The sequence below is a fragment of the Coregonus lavaretus genome (genome assembly GCF_964263955.1).
Source record: "Coregonus lavaretus genome assembly, contig: HAP1_SCAFFOLD_3903, whole genome shotgun sequence".
Classification (NCBI taxonomy): domain Eukaryota; kingdom Metazoa; phylum Chordata; class Actinopteri; order Salmoniformes; family Salmonidae; genus Coregonus; species Coregonus lavaretus.
This window is the reverse complement of record NW_028161346.1, coordinates 25,520-49,938: the sequence shown is the minus strand read 5'-3', so window position 1 is coordinate 49,938 and position 24,419 is coordinate 25,520. Positions and strand designations below refer to the sequence as shown.

At 42.0% G+C, this 24,419-nt stretch overlaps 1 protein-coding gene across 2 annotated transcripts; it reads left to right on the top strand.

Annotated features, from left to right (window-relative positions):
- Positions 1-309: 309 nt before the first annotated feature.
- LOC311120786 (myosin heavy chain, fast skeletal muscle-like) lies at positions 310-17,630 on the top strand (the record flags this gene model as incomplete). 2 transcript variants are annotated; one of them, XM_084195362.1, is made up of 39 exons in its annotated part: positions 310-525; positions 865-999; positions 1,213-1,369; positions 1,630-1,657; positions 1,905-2,013; positions 2,120-2,212; positions 2,388-2,448; positions 2,671-2,769; positions 3,105-3,208; positions 4,730-4,868; positions 5,230-5,348; positions 5,502-5,651; positions 5,746-5,916; positions 6,142-6,445; positions 6,675-6,739; positions 6,833-6,920; positions 7,025-7,142; positions 7,361-7,484; positions 7,875-8,011; positions 8,781-9,036; positions 9,288-9,530; positions 9,854-10,030; positions 10,130-10,275; positions 10,461-10,551; positions 10,893-11,282; positions 11,384-11,510; positions 11,689-11,807; positions 11,957-12,153; positions 12,304-12,487; positions 12,623-12,788; positions 13,096-13,220; positions 14,386-14,694; positions 14,904-15,107; positions 15,266-15,391; positions 15,530-15,700; positions 15,992-16,096; positions 16,185-16,280; positions 16,752-16,883; positions 17,610-17,630. In XM_084195362.1, the coding sequence occupies 39 exons, from the start codon at positions 310-312 to the stop codon at positions 17,628-17,630; spliced, it is 5,802 nt and encodes a 1,933-aa protein (XP_084051488.1). The 2 variants fall into 2 exon arrangements, with proteins under 2 accessions (XP_084051488.1, XP_084051487.1); XM_084195361.1 differs by having other exon boundaries at positions 853-999.
- Between the last annotated feature and the right edge of the window lie 6,789 nt (positions 17,631-24,419).

Below are 24,419 nucleotides of genomic sequence, written 5' to 3'. Positions count from 1 at the left end.
AAGTTGCACCTGTAGTTGAATTGGCCGAGGCTGTCATGATTGAGTTGAATGATGTTTTCTAGCCCTTTGGGGGCTAAATGATAATGTTTTAGACTTATTCACAACACCCTAATGTTTCCCAGGGTTCTCCAAGAAGTACAAATTCATCTGTAGAAGGGGGAAAAGAAGGTGAGACATAGTTTGAGTCTTCATAAGAAAAGTGACAAATGTTCTGTGAGAGATACCACTCACAGCTCTGTTGACTGGGGAGGAAGCACCACAGAGTCAATCATGTTTCTTGTCTCATCTCTTTCCTAGTGATCCGTCACCATGAGTACGGACGCGGAGATGCAAATCTACGGCAAGGCTGCCATATACCTCCGTAAGCCTGAGAAGGAGAGGATGGAGGCACAAACCGCACCGTTTGATTCAAAGAACGCCTGCTATGTGGCAGACACCAAGGAGCTGTACCTTAAGGGTCTGGTCACTGCAAGGGCTGATGGGAAGTGTACTGTAACAGTCACGAATCCTGACGGCACTAAGGACGTAAGCCTGATTTGAAAAGTATTCAAGTTTGTGCAGTAACTATTTTTCTTTTTTTTAAATGAAATCAGTAACAAAAGATTGATTAAGAAGCATTTCTTAGTTTTTTTGTAAGCAGAATATAACCTTCAAACACATAATTTCTATCACTGCTAATTAAAAATAGCATGGAATTTTCTATATTGACTAGTTAAGTATCACCATGTATGTGTCAGTGGTTGATAACAAAGTAGTTGGATTAGATGGGGGTATGCATTATTTTTTTTTTAAAGAAGCATTCAGTCATGTCCTGTTTGATCTGTGTATAATCTAGATTTCTGACTGTTTCAGGAAGGAAAAGAGTTCAAAGAAGCAGACGTCTACCAGATGAACCCCCCTAAGTACGACAAGATTGAGGACATGGCCATGATGACCTACCTGAATGAAGCCTCTGTGTTGTATAACCTCAAAGAGCGTTATGCAGCATGGATGATCTATGTAAGATACCTGCATAAACACACACACACACACATGAACATGAGAAACACACACATACAGTACTACACATAAATGAATGGTAGAAACCAAAACATACCAATACAGTAGACCTACATTAGTATACCATAGTACACCTACATCCTCACATAAATCCAGGTAAAAGTCAATCTGATTGAGCTAATCCCCTAATTTAGTTGAATCCCTTTCATCCAGACCTACTCTGGGCTCTTCTGTGCCACGGTGAACCCCTACAAGTGGCTTCCTGTGTACGACATGGAGGTTGTCAACGCCTACAGAGGGAAGAAGAGGATGGAGGCTCCACCCCATATCTTCTCCGTCTCTGACAACGCCTTTCAGTTCATGCAGATTGGTATGCGCTCTCATGGATGAATGGATGTCCATACGTGTTTATGGCTGGATGGATGGATGCATGGACGGAAGTTAAAATATGCTTTAGAGAGGTATCTACTGTTTTCAAGTCTAGGTTAGAACAGTTTGCTGGGAATATCTGATTTTTAGTTGCCTTGAATGGAAAATGTTCCAAAATGAAATTCATGATGATGCTATGAATTCAATAAAGTACCCATAATGTTGCTTGAGTGTGATAAGCAATATGTTTTTTGGTTACAGACCAGGAGAACCAGTCCGTCCTGATTACGTAAGTTCTTTACTAACATTTCACTTGAGAAAGTGTTTCTGCTGCAATATATTGGGTCTCTTGGGTGTGATGAAAATACATGACATTATGAATGGATTAGGCTATGCACAGGAATGAGTCGATGAGTGGGGATATTTTTTAATTTATGTAAGAAAACAGTGTATTTTTAAGTGTTATTTCTTAGTGAACGCCAATCTGACATTCAAACATGTGACTAAAACCCCTCTTTCTCTGTCATATTAACCAGTGGAGAATCCGGTGCAGGAAAGACTGTCAACACCAAGCGTGTCATCCAGTACTTCGCCACCATTGCAGTTTCTGGTGTCAAGAAGGAAGTTGACCCCAGCAAAATGCAGGTAGGTTTTACCTTTCTAACACATTTCAGTTTGGTGGGCTGTGTTCAAGCGATTGAGAAAAACTAACTTTACCAGTTTCTGAGCAACTTGTGTTTGTCTCAATCAGGGGTCTCTTGAGGATCAGATCATTGCAGCTAACCCTCTGCTGGAGGCTTACGGTAATGCCAAGACAGTGAGGAACGACAACTCGTCTCGCTTTGTAAGTACGAAGGGCATACTGTGAAAGTTACCTTAGATTGGAAACATTTATTTCAGTAGTTCCCTTTTGTTATATCAATAGATGTCCAACATTCTGTAACAATTAAAGGGTCTATCAAGGTAAAATGATAGATTTATTTAGTTGACCTATTTCTAACCCCCATGCTCTACTATAGGGTAAATTCATCAGGATTCACTTCCAAGGTAGCAAACTGGCTAAAGCTGACATTGAGACCTGTGAGTTGATTTAGATTTTTTTTTCAATGCTTTACTAAATTCACACAGATTTTTTTTGGGAGATCATAATTATCTAATTATCTCTCTCTCTCTCTCTCTCTCTCTCTCTCTCTCTCTCTCTCTCTCTCTCTCTCTCTCTCTCTCTCTCTCTCTCTCTCTCTCTCTCTCTCTCTCTCTCACACTCTCACTCTTTGTGTCAATCGCTCTCTCTTTCTCTCTCAGACCTGCTAGAGAAGTCCAGAGTGTCCTTCCAGCTTCCGGATGAGAGAGGCTACCACATCTTCTTCCAGATGATGACCAATCACAAACCTGATATTATTGGTAAGGCAAAGTAGAGGTTCAGGGGGGAATTTTTCCTACCTCCATGGAACTTATCACAAATGTTCATAGTCCACACTATTAATACTATTACAATGAGAACATCCATGGTAACAAGGCATCTAGATATGGGTCAGGTCTTTGGGAAATATCTATCGAGTAATGGACTGTGATGCACTAGTCCACGAGTCTCAGTCCCCTCTTTTTGATGCTATTTATTATATACTACATGTATCCTTGCGTCCATCTATTGAGTAAAGGAGGGAGAGATACTGTAAAGGTAGGACAGTCACAATTCTAAGAGATTTCACTGACAAGACATTCTCTGTTGTCCATAGAAATGTCGCTCATCACCACCAACCCTTACGACTTCCCCATGTGCAGCCAAGGTCAGATCACTGTGGCCAGCATCAACGACAAGGAAGAGCTGGATGCCACAGACGTGAGTCAAACAAAGGGCTAATCATATTCTATATTTGGAATGGGTAGGACCACCATACACACTAAATGCACTGTTCAATTCCAACTTGGTGGCAGATGGGAATTTTCATGTATTTTGTTTTGTTTTATTCTAAATGCCTTATTGTTAGTTATGCATGTGCCTCAGGGCATTCTTCATGCCTTCACACTTCGCCTTGAGGCACATACTGTACATGTAAGACATCCACAAGAGAGCACCACTAAATGCCCTGTGGAACTGTGTAAAATAGAGGTTGACGCGGGAGTGAAAATTCATTCCTTTCCCATCTTGTCCTGTCAATGTTTTTCCCGAGAAAAAATCACTCCCGTCCGCTCATTTTTTGCGCGCAGAAATACAGTATGTAGGCTATTGTGTTTGTTTAGGAAGTATGTAAAATAATTTCAGTAATGCAATATGCGACTTTGATTGTCTTACGTATCTTAGTTAAATGCACTGACTGTATGCCTAAACCTCTCTGGATAAGAGCATATTTTAAATGACCTAAAGGTAGATTGATTAAAGCTGGAGGATGAGGACAGACACCTGGAGCCTACAGCTGAGCACTGCGCACATGAGCATTTACAATACATTTACATTTTACAACATGAACATAACAAATAAACCTGAGCGGCATTACTGCATAAGTCAATACATTTTTATTTCACTCTTCACCTCAGATTGCATGGGTTTAGTTAAATACACGAACAATTGGGCTTGACTATAAAGTTGTTGGGAGTAGAGCAGCTGTGCGCTTCATGCCGCTTGCCCCGCTCTCCGGTTGGTAGCCTATTTGATTAAACCGCAACATTTTTTTTTTTTTTTACAAGCAGTGATCTAGCTTCCTTCATTGTCAGAGACAACTCCATCAAATTGAACTAAAACATAGCTCTTTCCTTGGCTTTAATGTTAATGTTAGTGATGGGACCTTGGCTGCAACAAGACGTTGCAATTTCTCTATTGAAGGCTTCATCATTTAGCCTACTAACTTAGGTTGGCATCCGAGGTAGCCTAGTGACTGGCTACAACTGGAGCGAGGGGCGAGAGTGAGCGGACAGAAGCTGGAGGGGGAAATTACAATATATTTATTTGTATTAAGTAAACTATATTAGGCCTAGCCTACACATTTTTTTTATTTTTATGAAATGCCCCACACATGACATATTTCCACCCCAAAAAAGTATGTTTACAACGATTAATGTACTGCATGTTCCTGTGGACTGTAGATCCTGTCCGAACTTTGATTCTAGAACTCCGAATCCTGCCAGAATCCCGTGGGACCCGCAAGAACCGCGGGAGTCCTATTCCCGTGTCAACCTCTAGTGTTAAAACTCATTTTGTGCTGCCAACTGCTAGTGTGTTGGCCAAGTGTAATCATGTGGATCTGAGAAGCAGGTCAAATATATCCATGCGATTTGTTCTGGTGAGAGCACAGAACTGTAGTGGACTGTAAGTGAGCAAACTACCGTTCAGTTCATCACTGTTGTACTTCCTGTCTAATACCAGGATGCCATTACAATCCTGGGCTTCAGTAATGATGAGAAAAATAGCATCTACAAGCTGACAGGAGCTGTATTGCACCATGGCAACTTGAAATTCAAGCAGAAACAGCGTGAGGAGCAGGCCGAGCCAGACGGCACAGAGGGTGAGTCCCACTCATAGATATACAATATGTAAAGAATTAGTCCCATTCCCAGTCCCACTCATATATATACAATATGTAAAGCATTAGGCCCATTCCCAGTCCCACTCATAGATATACAATATGTAAAGCATTAGTCCCATTCCCAGTCCCACTCATAGATATACAATATGTAAGACAGACAGCGCCTCATCAAAGTCCGGCAGGAGCTCATTTATGGAGACCAAATTCCAACCTCCAGAAATGATTTGAAATGATGGATGTGGGTTCAAATCAAAACCTAACCCATAACAAAGTTGGCCAAACCCTTTTGTCAGTGTGACATCAGAATCAAGTGATCTGTTGTTGTTGGTTCTCTCTCCAGTGTCTGATAAAATCGGCTACCTGCTGGGCCTGAACTCAGCTGAGATGTTGAAGGCCCTCTGCTATCCCAGAGTGAAGGTCGGCAACGAGTATGTGACCAAGGGACAGACTGTGCCTCAGGTAAGGCGGCCAAACACAGCATCTACAATTTTCTGAGCACCAGAAATATTTTGGTGATTAGTGCGTTGCTTGTTTTGAATAGTGATGTCTTCTCACCTTCTCACTATACATGGTCAATGTCTCATGTATTCATTTGAGGTATTATCATTGCAGGTTAATAACTCAGTCTCGGCTCTGGCCAAGTCCATCTACGAGAGGATGTTCTTGTGGATGGTCATCCGTATCAACGAGATGTTGGACACCAAGAATCCAAGGCAGTTCTATATCGGTGTGCTTGACATTGCCGGGTTTGAGATCTTTGATGTGAGTATGAGACCAGAACAAGACAATTAGTTGTGATTGAGATGGATTACAGCCCTGTATGATGAAATGATCCCTTTTGAAATTCCATCAACAGTACAACAGCATGGAGCAGCTGTGCATCAACTTCACCAATGAGAAACTGCAACAGTTTTTCAACCACACCATGTTCGTCCTTGAACAAGAGGAGTACAAGAAGGAGGGAATCGTCTGGGCCTTCATTGACTTCGGCATGGACTTGGCTGCCTGCATTGAGCTTATTGAGAAGGTAAACTGTCTGTTAGGATTGTAATGGACCACAACAGCAAAAGCTCATAGAGAGCGCTGTGTGAGATATTATCACAGGGGTAGAACGTATCTGACTGTTGAGAACTCTGTATCCTATTATGTGCCCCTAAATGAATATAATCGTATAATAGCATGTTTTCTAAAATAATAAATGTGATCCTAAATGTAAATATCACTAATTTGATATACATCTCTTTTCGTAAAGCCATTGGGAATCTTCTCCATCCTTGAAGAGGAGTGCATGTTCCCCAAGTCTTCAGACACTACCTTCAAGGACAAGCTGTACGCCCAACATCTTGGCAAAACCAAGGCGTTTGAGAAGCCCAAGCCTGCTAAAGGCAAGGCAGAGGCCCACTTCTCCCTGGTGCACTACGCCGGCACGGTGGACTACAACATCACTGGCTGGCTGGAGAAGAACAAGGACCCCCTGAACGACTCAGTTCTTCAGCTGTACGGGAAGTCCTCAGTCAAACTTATGGCTACCCTGTATGTCGCTGCCCCACCTGAGGGTAAGACTAGCATCACATTAAAATATTTAATTTAGCATTAGTTACAACATTTTCTTTCAAGTCTTTGAATGTATCACGATTTCTCTGGGTTATTCACTTGGTTAATTTACTCATACAATAGGTGTTATTTTACACAATCTCATTGGCAGCATTTGCATTAAGATACGTGTGAAGTTAACCTGATATTCTCTAATTTAGAATCATATATCACTTTTCCCCATTTTAACAGATACAACCAAGAAAGGGGGCAAGAAGAAGGGTGGTTCCATGCAGACTGTGTCCTCCCAGTTCAGGGTGAGCTTTTAAAATGTGTATATTCAGGCTTTCTAAAGGTGCATTGATTATCAGAAATGATTTCTGAAAAAATGGTTTGTAACCCTCTTACAGGAGAACTTACATAAGCTGATGACCAACTTGAGGAGCACTCATCCTCACTTTGTGCGCTGCCTGATCCCCAACGAGTCAAAGACTCCAGGTACAAGAACTATTGAGTTAAATATGACATATTATCAGTACAGTATCAGTAACCTTAACGAACCAATCTTTAACCTGTTAATGAGACTTGGTTTGTGTTTCCAGGTCTGATGGAGAACTTCCTGGTTATCCACCAGCTCAGGTGTAATGGTGTTCTAGAAGGTATCAGGATCTGCAGAAAGGGCTTCCCCAGCAGAATCATCTATGCTGACTTCAAGCAGAGGTACACACACACAAACACAAATGCACACACACGTACACACACACACGCACTCTCGCACGTAACACGCACACACGCACACACACACACACACAAACACACACACACAACCACAAGAAGATCTGCTCTAAGGGTTTTCCCAGCATCAGAATAGGCTTCTCTTTAACGTAATATAACCAACCTATTACGACTTGACATTTACTACATGTCTCCTCCTTCAGGTACAAAGTACTGAATGCCAGTGTCATCCCCGAGGGCCAGTTCATGGACAACAAGAAGGCTTCTGAGAAGCTGCTTGGGTCCATTGATGTGAATCATGAGGATTACAAGTTTGGACACACCAAGGTCAGTCAAATACCCCCAGCAAAAGCTAACAATAAAACACAACCTCAATGATAATATAAATTCTAACCATTCAATGTCTCTCCAGTGGATACATTCATCTTTTTATTATTTCTTAAAAATTTGAAAAAACATTGATTTCAATTAATTATCATGTGCATTGTGTCAGAGTGGTGTGGCTGCTGTTATCTGTATCAGTGTACATTATTCATCTACAACTGTAAAATAACTTACAACTTATAAACAACCTATCCCATGGTTTGTTTGTAAGCATTGCAATGTTTATGTTGGTGAAATCAATCTAGTGGCGTTGTTCCTCTCTTTTGATTCAAACCTTTCTATCTGTCACCATCTGACAGAGGTACCATAATTGACCATGTTTACCTGTCTCAGGTGTTCTTCAAAGCCGGTCTGCTGGGTGTCCTTGAGGAGATGAGAGATGAGAAGCTGGCCTCTCTGGTCGGCATGGTCCAGGCTCTCAGCCGTGGATTCCTCATGAGGAGAGAGTTCACCAAGATGATGGAGAGGAGGTGAGGAATAGTAGACAACTTGGCAAAGAATTCTGTCAACCACCTGTATGTAAAGCATTATGATTACAGACTGTATATGCTGTGAGTTGTTCACTATGAGAAAGTATGTTATAATATTCTATTAAAGCAGCAGATTGGGATTTAGCAAGCTGTTCAATTGTTATTTAAATTAGTGATATTTACCCATTCATTCTTGAAGAATATGAAATGCCTCATGATCTTAGCATTACCTGTCAGTCATTTTACCTAGAGAGCTGTCTATACATTTAAGAGGGATTACAGTTCCCTAACCCCATTCCTCAGCTGTTTGCAAAAAGTGGTGGTGTCCCCATTTCGTTCTTCGAATCTCAGAATGTAGCTTTAAAGACGTCATCCAATGATTTTTTAAACTTTTCCTGTTCAACAGAACTGGGAATGCCCTACTCTTTGAAGTTTGCATTTGTGTCTAAAACACAATATTTTCCTTAAAACATATATTTTTACCCTTTAGTGTGTGTACTTTACTGTATTTATACTTGGGATATCGCTTTTCCACAGGAAAAGTTCAAAAAATACTGGAGGAGTTCTTTAAGCATGCCACTCACCATGTCACTCACCATGCCACTCACCATGCCACTCACCATGCCACTCACCATGCCACTCACCATGCCACTCACCATGCCACTCAGCATGCCACTCACCATGCCACTCACCATGCCACTCACCATGCCACTCACCATGCCACTCACCATGCCACTCACCATGCCACTCCATCCTTTCTGTCGACCAGAGATTCAGTCTTCACCATCCAGTACAACATCCGCTCATTCATGAATGTGAAAACCTGGCCATGGATGAAGGTGTACTTCAAGATCAAGCCCCTGCTGAAGACCGCAGAGACTGAGAAGGAGCTGGCCAACATGAAGGAGAACTATGAGAAGATGCAGACGGACCTGGCCAAGGCTCTGGCCAAGAAGAAGGAGTTGGAGGAGAAGATGGTGGCCATGGTGCAGGAGAAGAATGACCTGGCGCTTCAAGTCGCATCTGTGAGTGAGCGACGACACTCATAAGAGCCCATTTACACACACATGAACACAGACACGAACACAATCACACACACATCTGCACATATGAACACACGCACACTGTGGTTATCTCAATTTTTTTTATTGCCCATGGTATATATTTATATTTCATGCATTTAAATGCATTTGCTCTGACCTATTTGACCAAATTAAGTCTATATTTTGATACACAAAGTGAGGCCACTGATTTTTTTCTCCTGCTCTGAAACCAGGATTCAGAGAATCTGAACGATGCTGAGGAAAGGTGCGAGGGGCTCATCAAGAGCAAGATCCAGCTGGAGGCCAAACTCAAAGAGACGACCGAGAGGCTGGAGGATGAGGAGGAGATGAATGCTGAGTTGACTGCCAAGAAGAGGAAGCTGGAGGATGAGTGCTCTGAGCTGAAGAAGGACATTGATGACCTGGAGCTCACCCTGGCCAAAGTGGAGAAGGAGAAGCACGCCACTGAAAACAAGGTTTCGTAGACAGTCTAACCAAACAATAATCCAAACAATAATCAACTCAAAACAGAAAAGGAATTCAAGTTTTTTTGTGGGTGCTGTAAAAACTACGACACAAAATATTGTAATTTCATTTGTGGTGTTATCCACACATTCATTACATGTTCTGTTCCCCCCTCCTTTATGACTTCCCCTCAATACACTGGCATGGAGTACAATGCCATCTAGTGATGAATCTATAGTACAGCACTTGTTGACACATTTCTAAGATCAATTAAACTAATTATCCTATTTATGGTGAAGTACCCAAAGACTCATTTTGTTGTTGCCGTTATCAGGTTAAAAACCTGACAGAGGAGATGGCGTCTGTGGATGAGAGTGTTGCCAAGCTGACCAAGGAGAAGAAAGCCCTCCAAGAGGCCCACCAGCAGACACTGGACGACCTGCAGGCAGAGGAAGACAAAGTCAACACTCTGACCAAGGCCAAGACCAAGCTGGAACAGCAAGTGGACGACGTGAGTGGAGTTTGACATTTTGGCCATGATAGTATGTAAGATGATATTATCTTCAATTGTTTAGATTTGACCAATATATGTGTATTTTTTATTTTGTAGCTTGAGGGTTCTCTGGAGCAAGAGAAGAAGCTCCGTATGGACCTTGAGAGAGCCAAGAGAAAGCTGGAGGGAGATCTGAAACTGGCCCAGGAGTCCATAATGGACCTGGAGAATGACAAGCAGCAGTCTGATGAGAAAATCAAGAAGTAAACACAAATCAATTACCACAGTATTACCTGCCATCTTGATCAAAATAATGGTTGTTATTGGCTCATTCTTGTAATTATGAATTTGTATGTGATTCTTAAAAGCAAAGTGAATGGTAATATAGGCTCCCTTTACACTATCTAACCAAATCGAACTTTGCAATCAATGTGTTTGTGTTTGTTAGGAAGGAGTTTGAGACCACCCAGCTCCTCAGCAAGATTGAGGATGAGCAGTCTCTGGGAGCTCAGCTGCAGAAGAAGATCAAGGAACTCCAGGTACAGTACAGGATCTAACCTCCAGGACAGGAAAGCACACACCTGAATCATTTCCTGAAAAAAATGGACACATTTCTTCTGGAAGCTTCTGACGGCTCAGTAAGATGGAAGATGGTGCTTCATGATGGTGCTTCTTTCTATGGAAAGATGGTGCTTCTTACCAGTGTTAGTTCCGCCCTTGGGACACTGTCTAATGAATATAGTAAATATGTTAGTGTAACTGGCTATGTATTAACACATTTATGCTAAATATACTGTACATACTATTATTATGTAGTGAGGTTCAATTGTTTCAACTGTATTGTAGTGTTCATCCCCCCTGCTCCTGCCCCCTGTTCTAGGCTCGTATTGAGGAGCTGGAGGAGGAAATTGAGGCTGAGCGTGCTGCCAGGGCTAAGGTTGAGAAGCAGAGGGCCGATCTCTCCAGGGAACTTGAGGAGATCAGCGAGAGGCTGGAGGAGGCCGGAGGCGCCACTGCTGCTCAGATTGAGATGAACAAGAAGCGCGAGGCTGAGTTCCAGAAGCTGCGTCGTGATCTTGAAGAGTCCACCCTGCAGCATGAGGCCACAGCCGCCGCTCTGCGCAAGAAGCAGGCCGACAGTGTGGCTGAGCTCGGGGAGCAGATCGACAACCTGCAGCGCGTCAAGCAGAAGCTGGAGAAGGAGAAGAGTGAGTACAAGATGGAGATTGATGACCTCTCTAGCAACATGGAGGCTGTCGCCAAGGCTAAGGTGAGTAGTGATGTTTTGGTCAAGCAGTGTTGAGGAGGGTCAGCTACATTACCATTCAAGTAAACTGAAGTTGACAGGAGTCCCATATGTTTCACTAACAGGGCAATCTGGAGAAGATGTGCCGAACTCTTGAGGACCAGCTGAGCGAGATCAAGACTAAGAATGATGAGAATGCTCGCCAGGTCAACGACATCAGCGGACAGAGGGCCAGACTCCTGACAGAAAATGGTACCATCAACAATGAACAACAAACCAAACCAATGTAGTTCACCTCAGTAGTAAACAATAACATGTGTTGGGGGCTGTAAATCCAGTCCACATAGTTTCTGCCCTACGATACCTCAAATACATTTTCAATCTTCGAGAACAGAGACCCTATTAACAAGAGGTCACTCTTTCCCTGCAGGTGAGTTTGGCCGCCAGCTGGAGGAGAAGGAAGCCCTGGTGTCTCAGCTGACCAGAGGCAAACAGGCCTTCACCCAGCAGGTGGAGGAGCTGAAGAGGGCGATTGAGGAGGAGGTCAAGGTAAAGGACCCAAAATGGAAACCACCCACCACAATTTAGAGCTCTATATACATATAGATGGTGACTACGCCACCCTCAGAGACTTCTACTGCCATTTGTTTTACTCTCTATCTAATCTCTCTTTGTCTTTGTCTTTCTTTCTTTCTCAGGCTAAAAATGCACTGGCCCACGGTGTCCAGTCTGCCCGCCATGACTGTGACCTCCTGAGAGAGCAGTTTGAGGAGGAGCAGGAGGCCAAGGCAGAGCTGCAGCGCGGCATGTCTAAGGCCAACAGTGAGGTGGCTCAGTGGAGGACTAAGTATGAAACTGATGCCATCCAGCGCACAGAGGAGCTGGAGGAGGCCAAGTGAGTTGCACGCAGTAGCAAAAACTCAAATAAATGGTGTGGATGGTGTGGATGGTAGGAGGCTCTGAGAAAATGTTATGTCAATATGTAGTGCAACATTTGTTTCACAACAAATTGCTCACCATAACACCACCTTCTGTTGTCCAACAGGAAGAAACTGGCCCAGCGTCTGCAGGAGGCTGAGGAGACCATTGAGGCGACCAACTCAAAGTGCGCCTCCCTGGAGAAGACCAAGCAGAGACTGCAGGGAGAGGTGGAGGACCTCATGATTGACGTTGAGAGAGCCAACGCAATGGCCGCCAACCTTGACAAGAAGCAGAGGAACTTTGACAAGGTGAACATTTATAAACCTCCCTCTAGGTGATATTTTCTGTCTGCTATTTGATCAGTTGTAGTATAATTGTAGCATATTTCTGAATCAAAACTCTCCATCAATGAGTTCTACTGAAAATCCCATGTATTTCCCTAGGTTCTGGCAGAGTGGAAGCAGAAGTATGAGGAGGGTCAGGCTGAGCTGGAAGGAGCTCAGAAGGAGGCTCGCTCTATGAGCACTGAACTCTTCAAGATGAAGAACTCCTACGAGGAGGCTCTGGATCATCTGGAGACTCTGAAGAGAGAGAACAAGAACCTGCAACGTGAGCATTTGACAGCAGTTCTATTTGACTGATGTTTGACTAGTGTTTGAAAATGGAATTAACTGTAATCATCAACATTATATCAAAATTACTATTAAACCGTCTCATGTAAAGTATAAAATATACTTTTTGGGAACATGTAATTGGTATTCCTTTGAACCACCCAAGGATGTGGGGGGCAATTAGATTAGCAAGACAGTATGAAGTGCTGTTAATGAATTAACTGTTATTATGATTCAATATAAACTTCAGTGATATCCGCTGAAAATCTCCCAAGTCTAAACAGCTCCTATGTTTGTGTGTGCAGAGGAGATCTCTGACCTGACTGAGCAGATCGGAGAGACTGGCAAGAGCATCCATGAGCTGGAGAAGGCCAAGAAGACCGTGGAGACAGAGAAGTCTGAGATCCAGACCGCTCTGGAGGAGGCTGAGGTACAAACTACAGCTGTTTGATAGGAAAAGCAGTGTTACACAAGCCAATGCCAGCTACAGTCTAACGCTCCCCTTTATTGGTGTTTATTGTAGTCATTTATACAGTATGTAATTCCTTGTGTTATACACATCCAAATGTATTGAGCACAAGCGACCTTTCGCTAAGCCCCGCTCTAACATTGTGGGCAACCAATCGCAGTTCTCCAATGGATAGCAAATGTTTCAAAGACATTGCCAGTGATGGCAGTAGGAAAAACAGACAGTTGTCTTTTTTTTTTTGTTGGTTTAATTGGCTATATAATTGTACAGCTCACCAGGGTTACTTGCTACTTGTTTCCTGAAATGCAGAGCCTGTTCATGGAGTATATTTCGAATCCGATATTATACTTTTGTTACATTGTTTGCTAGCTCAGCTGGTTAGCTAGCTCTGTCTCATAGACCACCAAACGTTGCTAGCTAGCCATGTAAGTTGTTTCCTCGAAATATATACTCATGTACATTGGCTAGCTAAGTTAGTCATGTTATGAATACAACTCCCATCTGCTTTCAACATCAGGATACGATTTGAGCCCACTAGTTAGCTCCAAAAGTTGGCTAGCTAAATTAGTCATGTTATGAGTACAACTCCCATCTGCTTTCAACATCAGGATACGATTTGAGCCCACTAGTTAGCTCCAAAAGTTGGCTAGCTAAGTTAGTCATGTTATGAATACAACTCCCATCTGCTTTCAAACATCAGGATACGATTTGAGCCCACTAGTTAGCTCCAAAAGTTGGCTAGCTAAGTAAGTCATGTTATGAATACAACTCCCATCTGCTTTCAACATCAGGATACGATTTGAGCCCACTAGTCAGCTCCAAAAGTAGTTATACCTTTGACTGCATGCTATGTGAATTCAGAGCCATTCAGTGGCTAGCCACACTACAAAAATACATTTACCAGGATCCCCATGAAGCAGCTCTAATGACAGTACCACAACATACCTGAGGGGAAGTGGTTCATTTAATTGTGTATTAAAAACAGAGTTTGAGATCATTGTTTTCTCCACTAGTTAGAATGGGGAATTGGACTTCCCAGGAAAATGTTGTCCGTGGTTGCAACAGTAACCAAGGGGGACGGGGCTTAGTGAAGGGTCAATTCACCTGACTGCTTCTCTTTGTCCAGGGCACACTGGAGCACGAGGAATCCAAGATTCTGCGTGTGCAGCTGGAGCTGAACCAGATCAAGGGTGAGGTGGACAGGAAGATCGCTGAGAAGGACGAGGAGATGGAGCAGATCAAGAGGAACAGCCAAAGGGTGGTTGACTCCATGCAGAGCACCCTGGACTCTGAGGTCAGGAGCAGGAATGACGCCCTGAGGGTGAAGAAGAAGATGGAGGGAGACCTGAACGAGATGGAGATCCAGCTGAGCCACGCCAACAGGCAGGCCGCTGAGGCCCAGAAACAGCTGAGGAACGTCCAGGGACAGCTCAAGGTAAAGGGACTGGGACATCAGGCTCAAAAACCTGATCATGGGGAGGGATTTGTTTGTGAATCAGTAGAAAAGAATAGAACAGAGGAATGGAATAGTGGACTAATATACTGTAGATATTGTGGAAATGTTTACCAATGAACATGCCTATCACCAATCCTATCACCCCTACTTCCACAAGTCTAATGATACTATGTAATTGTGATCCCCAGGATGCCCAATTGCACCTTGATGACGCTGTCCGCCTCTCAGAGGATATGAAGGAGCAGGCAGCCATGGTGGAGCGCAGAAACGGTCTGATGGTGTCTGAAATTGAGGAGCTGAGAGTTGCTCTGGAGCAGACAGAGAGAGGCCGCAAAGTGGCTGAGACTGAGCTGGTTGACGCCAGCGAGCGCGTCGGACTGCTGCACTCCCAGGTACGGGTCAAAATACATTTCTAATTAAACTCAACCAAGCATACCGTTTACACACACATAGAATTTAACAGTGCTTGCTTTTAGATTTTCATAATTTCTGCCTTGTGACTTGTAAGTTCTCTTGAGAGTCAAATAAATGGCCTTGTTTCCTCCTTCAGAACACCAGCCTTCTGAACACCAAGAAGAAGCTGGAGACTGACCTGGTTCAGGTGCAGGGAGAGGTGGACGACATCGTCCAGGAAGCCAGGAACGCAGAGGAGAAGGCCAAGAAGGCCATCACTGACGTGAGTCCTTGAATTACATCAACTAGATTTGTCCCCAAGGGCCAATGGTAGCTGGGCTGGTTAACCTCACCAAAGATCTCAAGGGGGCTTTATGAGTGGTGCCTGTTGGTGCGTAAATTAAACTAAGTACCATTCCAGGCGGCCATGATGGCTGAGGAGCTGAAGAAGGAGCAGGACACCAGCTCTCACCTGGAGAGGATGAAGAAGAACCTGGAGGTCACAGTCAAGGACCTGCAGCACCGCCTGGATGAGGCTGAGAATCTGGCCATGAAGGGAGGCAAGAAGCAGCTCCAGAAACTGGAGTCCAGGGTGAGTTAACAGCAGGGTGGATTGAAAGACAGACTGCTGGAAATGCATGTGATCATATAAAAATACACAGGAGACTGGTTTAATGACTTTTTCTCTCAATAACCCACCTACATAAGGAAAAGTAGTTGTTTTCATTATAGACCCTCTAATTAAAATTGTAAAAGTATATAGGAAGAGACAACAATTGTGCCTCCTTGACTAGCAGAAGAATATACTTCTGTTTTTACAAAGATTTGTTACGTCTGATTTCACCACCTCACATAAATGCCTACCTTTATTTCTTCCACAAAGGTGCGCGAGCTCGAGACTGAGGTGGAGGCCGAGCAGAGAAGAGGTGTAGACGCAGTCAAGGGAGTCCGCAAGTATGAGCGCAGAGTCAAGGAGCTCACTTACCAGGTAAGAAAATGTGCCTTCTTCACACACTAAAGCACACTGGTTTGTGTATTAAACTATGGGGTATTGATTCTTTGATCTTCTCCCACAGACTGAGGAGGATAAGAAGAACGTTGGCAGACTTCAGGACCTGGTAGATAAGCTGCAGTTGAAAGTGAAGGCCTACAAGAGGCAGGCTGAGGAAGCGGTGAGTCACAGACTTAGTCAAATACTCTGAAAGCTTACGTTCCCTAGTAGACATTACAAAACGTCATGTCCAGACAGTTTAGTTGAAGTGTTGCTACTGCACATCAGTCAACAATGACTCAGTTGATAGTGCAAGTAATTGCTGAAGAAATGTATGCACAGTGACTCCTCTGCCTATGTGTTACCAATTTAAAAGAGAGGGGGTTGAATATTATTTAGCTTTGTGCCGGGGGCTGGTCTAGTGGTAGTGCTGCCGCCCCTATATCACATATGTCCCTGGAGGCAGCAGTTTGATCCCCTGTTCCACCACTCACTTTCTCTGCTATATCATCTATCTCCCTATATACATTGCTATCCTAAATATGTCAATAACATTTTTCGGAATATCTTTTAAAAAATTACATGAATTTGCTATCTGAAGCTTCAAACTTTGAATACTGATGTTATGCTCTCCTCTGTTTATCTCACCCAGGAGGAAGCAGCCAATAGCCATATGTCTAAGTTCAGGAAGGTTCAGCATGAGCTGGAGGAGGCTGAGGAGCGTGCTGACATCGCTGAGACTCAGGTCAACAAGCTCAGAGCCAAGACCCGCGACACTGGAAAGGTACAGAACTGCTGCTAAACGTACACTTGACTCAAATATGACCACATCAACACCACCTATGATTCATTCTTCACAGTAGTCAATACTGACATTTTACACTCACTCAAAGGTATTTAAGATCTCTGAAAAACACATTTCAGGACAGGGTTAATATAAAATCTAAATAAAAGATTAATCCAAATTTAGTTGGTTCAAAATCAAAATCAAAGCTGAGCGCTGAGTCTTAAATGCTTTATCCATTATATTATTTCCAGGTGTTCATATATTTATCATGTTCATTAATAATACTGATCCATTATATTCTATCCAAGTCTATCCATATATTTATAATGTTCATTATTAATACTGATCCATTATATTCTATCCAAGTCTATCCATATATTTATCATGTTCATTATTAATACTGATCCATTATATTCTATCCAAGTCTATCCATATATTTATCATGTTCATTATTAATACTGATCCATTATATTCTATCCAAGTCTATCCATATATTTATCATGTTCATTATTAATACTGATCCATTATATTCTATCCAAGTCTGTCCATATATTTATCATGTTCATTATTAATACTGATCCATTATATTCTATCCAAGTCTATCCATATATTTATCATGTTCATTATTAATACTGATCCATTATATTCTATCCAAGTCTATCCATATATTTATCATGTTCATTATTAATACTGATCCATTATATTCTGTATTTCTTCTTACAGGGAAAAGAAGCTGCTGAATAAACAAGACCAAAGTCTTATCAATTTCCTTTGATGCATAAAATATGATTTTCATGGTGAAATGTTGAGCATTGATTAAAAACATGTTGACCTACATAAACTTTCTTTGTGACTGTGTTATGTGAATTATTTAACAAACTATTTTAGTGTCTCTGTGCGTCTCCCAAAAGGTTGTAAGTCTTTTGGGATTTAAGTAACGGCCAGTCCCGGTCTGCATAGTCAGAGATATTTATTCATTGAGAATTCTGCCATCACAATTTCAGAGTCCATCTTTTATACTCATACGTCATACAAAAAGAAATCCCTTCCCTCTGTAGGCGGGCTGTAGTTTTCCACTCTAAAACTGCTCTACTGACCTTCAGTTCACACACACACACATATACACACATGCATACACACATACATACACACACGCACACATATCCTACTCCCTGCTTTACTCAGTTATTGCCGTTCTCACAATATTCTGCACCATGTTTTCATAACAGTTTCTCCCCTCCCTAAATTGGGAGGCCTCTTTATCTTAGTTTCTCAGTTGTCTTTGTTGTCTGGCCTAACTCTTACTCACATTGCTAAATAGTGGCTCAATGCCATAGCCTTTACTGGTCCTACACTCACACATTTCTAACACATTATACACAGGTTCAGGGTGTAATAATTAGTCATTAATAATTAATCTATCAATTCCACCCTTTGACTAAATATTACACACATACAAAATATATGTTGTTATAGAAATGAATCACACTCATTGAAGTATATAAGTTGGTTTGCATATTAAAACATTACAGGTTCATCAGGGTTACCCCATGATTAAAAGCATAACGTTACTTTTTAGCAATGATAACTAGTACATCATACTTAAAACGAGACTTTAATACACAAAAGATAATTACAATAACTTTTAAACTAGAGATTTATAGTTCTAGGAAAACATCCAGTCTCAAACTATCTGGATCGTCGTCGTCCTCCACCAAGCCTGGTAGGTCATATCCTTAATTCCTTAGGTCGGAGTCCGGGATTGGGCCGTATCTCACCATCTGTTGGGAAACCGCCTTGCTCACCAACCCTCAGACACAGGGAATAAGACAACATCCACAAAGAACAAGTATACCCATAGAAGCTATAACTTCACCCAGAATAGTTACAACAATAGTTTTCCATTTACCAAATATGTTATCAAACTAACCGTTTATGGAGCTATCAATACCAGAGTTCTCAGCCAGTTCGTTTGCCAGCGTGGTGAGTCCCTGAAGCGCTTTGGTCACGAACCCGTCCGGTGCTGTATTGTTGGGGATGAAAGTACAGCACATAGATCCAAACAGAACACAAACTCCGCCCCGCTCAGCCAAAAGCATATCTAAAGCTATTCTATTCTGCCATGTCATTAAGCTAGTTGCCGCTGTCTGCTCAGCTAATCCCTTTATTGCATCACGAGTGTGGTTTATAAATCTTTATAATTTATCCAATCTACGTTTTTATTAATTGTTGACCACCAGAAAATACTTGATTCAAACCCAGCTGCGATCTGATTCCTAGCTTTGAATTGTTCTGGAACCCCTCAAGGTACTCCTATCCCATCAATATATATATCCTTTCATCAAAGGATCCCGGGAGGAGGTTCTACTTTCTACGTGACAACTCACCAGTCTCTGACACGTTTGATTGTTTGCGTATGTAGGTGAGTTCACAATCAGTTATCACCACACAACCATCAGATGTCAGCACGGGCCTGGTTTTGGGTCCTAAAATCCTCTGGCTGCAACAAAGAGGAGAGATTAGTCATGGTCTCTTTTAGTTGTGATATTCTCTGTGTGGGAGCAGGAGCTAAGATGCCTTACCCTGTATTCTATCTTATTAGTCCTAGAAAAACAATAAGACTCCCCTGTGACTTCAAACGGAGGCAACCCAGGTCGGGATGACTTTGTTATCGGGGGATACAGATAGTGCAAGTTACTACAAGACTCTTTCACCACATTCCCAGGTGGCTTGCATGGAACCTGACAGAGAGTTAAAGCCTGTCAAGGGGAACGGAGTAGTTGTTAACCTTGGTTTGGCTGTCCTACAGGCATAACAGTCCTCTTTAGACCGTATACTGAATCCATTCCAACCACAGGTTAAAATCTATTTACTCTGTCTCCATCTGTACTACTTCCTTCAGGTCTATAGTTTTCACTGTCTCACTACCTCCCTCAGAGAGGTTTACTCTATAGGGTGCCCCAGTTGAAGAGGATATCTCACTTGTCAGGTCTGTAATCTGTTTTAGCATAATTCAGACTTTCAGACAGTACCTACCCTTATATGGGTCACACTGCCATTTCTGATAATTCCCTACTTTCACAATACTACACCTGTCCCTAAACTGTGTATGGAGATTGGTGATGTCCTTCCCTAAAGTCCCTAGTACTTCCCCTTTCCCTACGTCTAGCTGTCTCCTATGCCTTTTCAACTTGTGTTAGGTTAACTACCACTTCTGGCTGAAACAGGAGGGTCCGTGTGTGTTAGGAATATGGCCCCCACAATCAGACAGCTACCTACCGTCGGGAGACCTGTGAATCCCCACCCTCGCCCTGAGAACATGTCAGACGCCAGTGGCCAACCCATTGCTTCACCTTCTATCGAACTCACACAGGGATGATCAGACAGGGTAAGGGAATCTTCGTTAAGGAGCCAACCCCCGAGCCCTAGTGGTGATCGGTTCTTTCTCCTAACTCTGTGTTTGTTCGTCAGGTGTAGCTGGGTTTACCTTTTTGCAGTGAGTGACATGCACCCAGATGGATCTCTCAGCTATTCTGCTGGCAAAGGCAGTGTAGTATCGAGTAAATGTTGGCAATTATTGCTGATAAACAAAGGAGTCCGCTCATACTGAACCTTTGATCATAAGTTTTATTCATATCACAAGATTTCAGCATGAGGTTACAGGTGTCATGACACCCGGAGAACGGCGTCCCAGATTGCAATGGCCGCTCTAACCTCTTCGTCGTTTTTACCCAGTATATATAATCTTCCCAAGATATGGGTGGCTCCCTCTACTGTCCAATCCCCTGTCTACAACACACAGACTTCTCTGTCCTATCCGGGGTGTCACATTAAAACCATTCCCTCTGACACTAAAATAAACATCCTCTCCGGTTCCACTTAAAAACATTAACAACGTCATAATCTTAATACACTACATTCCCCCCTTCGAGACGAACTAAAAGTCTCGAAAACAAACAGAATAGGATTATGACAAGTAACAATTTATCTTATTGCGTATCTTTAACATTAAACCAAAAACATTTTTCTCTAGAGTGTAAATACCTTTCTATGAAATATGAACAAATGTTTATGAAGTGTGAATACATTACTATGAAATATGAACAAATCTTTATGGAGTGTGAGAGCGAAAAACCTGTCTGGCAGCCTTCGTTCCAAATATCCATCCATCAATCAAGACAGTAAAATTCTCTCACGGTCCCTCTGCCCCAGGCAACCACCTAGGTACTCCCGATGAATTCATAAATCTTTATCAATGCATTTGAAACTATGATGCAATTAAATACACATGTAAGCCCCTGCAAACAAAATACTATCCAAAATGTCCACTCTAAGGCTGGTCGACCCATCGGACCCTACAGTGAATCTCTATCCCTGCCTAGTCTCCCTGTCCCTAAGCATTCCCGAAATAAACAAAAACATCTAAGATCCCCACATGTATTCAATAACATCAAATATCATTCTACAAAAATTAATACCTAAGAATATGACACAAATTATGTATTACACATGCAAATATGTCTATATTTCATTGCAGACACTGGAATGTAGTCCACTACACTTCATCTCCTCCGTAGTCTCCTCTTCCAATGCATCGTTGATGATGGAATCGGAATCTTTCCACACCTTCCTTGTTCCATCTCCTCCAGTCATTCTCCTTTCATATTGTCCCTTCATATTGTCCTTGTTTGAGTATTTCAATCTCTACATATTCCCCCAAATGCTTCTGGAAGAAAAGAAAAGACCAAACAGTATCTTTTGCAAAACAACATTTTCAAATTAAAACATCAATATCAACTAAGAATATAAAAAAATGATATAAAATGATATATGAATCACATCATCCTATTTCCCCCCTTTGATTCATAACATCATACTAAAATCACACTAATATTGAAAAAAGAAAAAAAAGAAAAATGATCAAATAATCAAAAAGGATATTTATCATCAATACTCCATCCAGTCCCACTTGTCCATCTTCATCCAGATCAGGAACAGTCAACAACGGCATCTGAGCGTTGTCTCCAGGCATCACAACTCCAACCTATCTCAATATCATAGCTTTCTCAAAGGTCAGTAACAAATTACAAACATCACACACAGTGCTATCAAAACTGCTATTAAATCGTAAACCATCACTGCTCCCACTGGGCCTAACTGATCTTGCAACCAAGACTTCGCTGACCATCGAGCTCCTTCAGATCTACCAAATGCATCCCTTATATTCTTCAATGCATCTATAACTGTCTGAAATCAAAGTATAGCTAATATTATCAATATGATCTGCCAAAAATGTTACACCATACCATGGAAAAAGTCCCCCCTTCTCTCTTAGACTTATCCTCCAATGATAGGCTTCAAGACTATGAAATGTCGCCATGTCCCTTTTCACCCTACTTCCAAACCTAGATTCAGATTTATCTGTGTCCGGTGCTACCCCTCTTTTAATGGTAGAAACCTCATATGGAAGCTTCAACGTTGACATGTAACATTTACATTTACGTCATTTAGCAGACGCTCTTATCCAGAGCGACTTACAAATTGGTGCATTCACCCTATAGCCAGTGGGATAACCACATTACAATATTTTTTTTATTTTATTTTTTTTTATTTTTTTTTGGGGGGGGGGGGGGTAGAAGGATTACTTTATCCTATCCCAGGTATTCCTTAAAGAGGTGGGGTTTCAAATGTCTCCGGAAGGTGGTGAGTGACTCCGCTGTCCTGGCGTCGTGAGGGAGCTTGTTCCACCATTGGGGTGCCAGAGCAGCGAACAGTTTTGACTGGGCTGAGCGGGAACTATGCTTCCGCAGAGGAAGGGGAGCCAGCAGGCCAGAGGTGGATGAACGCAATGCCCTCGTTTGGGTGTAGGGACTGATCAGAGCCTGAAGGTACGGAGGTGCCGTTCCCCTCACAGCTCCATAGGCAAGCACCACAATGTAACAACATCCTGTCCATCCATAGGGTAAGAATATATATGCTTTATCACCACAAACCCTCCAAATATCTCTAAAATTCCCAATAGTCACATTGTCAGGCAAAAGCTAATCTTTTAACCATCAAAGTCCTGCTCTTCTTACTAACTGGAACATAAAAAGTAACATTATATTTCTCATTACTACCCTTAAGGTCATGCTTACCCAAAGTTATCATATAATCATCACAATCTGATATTCCCATAAACATACCCCTTACATCATATGTTTTATTAGAACAAAAACAACTTTTAGCCCTCAATGGTTTCACCTCCAATGCATCAGGGTTCGCTGTTACCTGATTTTCCTTCCCATCTAACAAATTCACATAGGGTAATTCATTTAACCAAGAACACTTAAACCTAGGCTTAAACAAATGTTTTGACAATGACATTATTTTATCTGTTCTGGAATTCTCAACAGACATGGACCCTCAAGATTCCTCACTGATCTTACAGAATGAGCTAGCTGCTGGAACCAAAGATTCCTACCTGCCCATCCATCTTTAATTTTCACAACAGAAGAATCAAACCCATATGCCTTCCATTTAGTTTCTCTCTTCCCTAACGAGCGGTACTGATCAGATACCTCTCCTTGTCTGTCATTAAAATCAAAGAACTCATCCTGTACCTCCATGATAGTATCCTTCACTATTTCAGATGAATCTTCTCTACCACCATCTGTTCTCCTATTTTAACCCTATCCTTACTACCATTGACAGCACTCTCCATCCGTATCATTTCAGAAAAGTTGTTGTTTGTGTCTGTGTCATACTTCCTACATTTGCTATTGCCGTCGTACCATTAATCCCTTTCAAAGTTACCATTAAAGTAGTTGATTTAGTTGATGTATTAGCCTTAACTACTTCTAGTGGGAAAGCTACCGATATCCTCTGTGTATTATTTACTGTTGGAGTGGCTACTGTAATATACTTATCCTGAACTCCTTCGGTGACTGTGGAAGCTTCAACAGATTTCAAATCTTCCATTATAAGCGTCACTTTACGAATTACATAGCCTTTTAACCAATAATTCTTAACCGGAACAAATTTTAATGCTTGCACTAGATAAGTACACATGTATTCTCCCTGATCTTTCTCTGTAACATTACGCAAAATAAATGAACAATCACTCATAACCCTCTTCCACTTCATATCGTTGTACAACCTATACCTCCTTTGACTAGGTGCAACAGCTTCTACTTCTGGTCCTGATAACAATACTTCTTCTCCATAATTATCTCTCCATGTGGGAGGAACGTCCCCATCCTAACCCTAATAACAGTCTTTTTCCCCCTAAAATTGGTGCTGGAGCTATTGGTTCCCTTATAATCAAATGCGATATATTTATGGCTTTAATAACTATCAATGTTGAAAGAGTTGAATTGCTTCTCACTGTTGTTATAATAGGCTGAAGTGTTGATGTCCTTATTGTTACTTCATCCATTCTCCCTAAGACTTTTAACTCCTTACTTGTATTTCCCTCTATCACCACTAGTTCTCTCTCTCTTCCTACTAACTAACATTGAAACTTAGCTTACTCTCCTAGTTTTTCTTAACTTT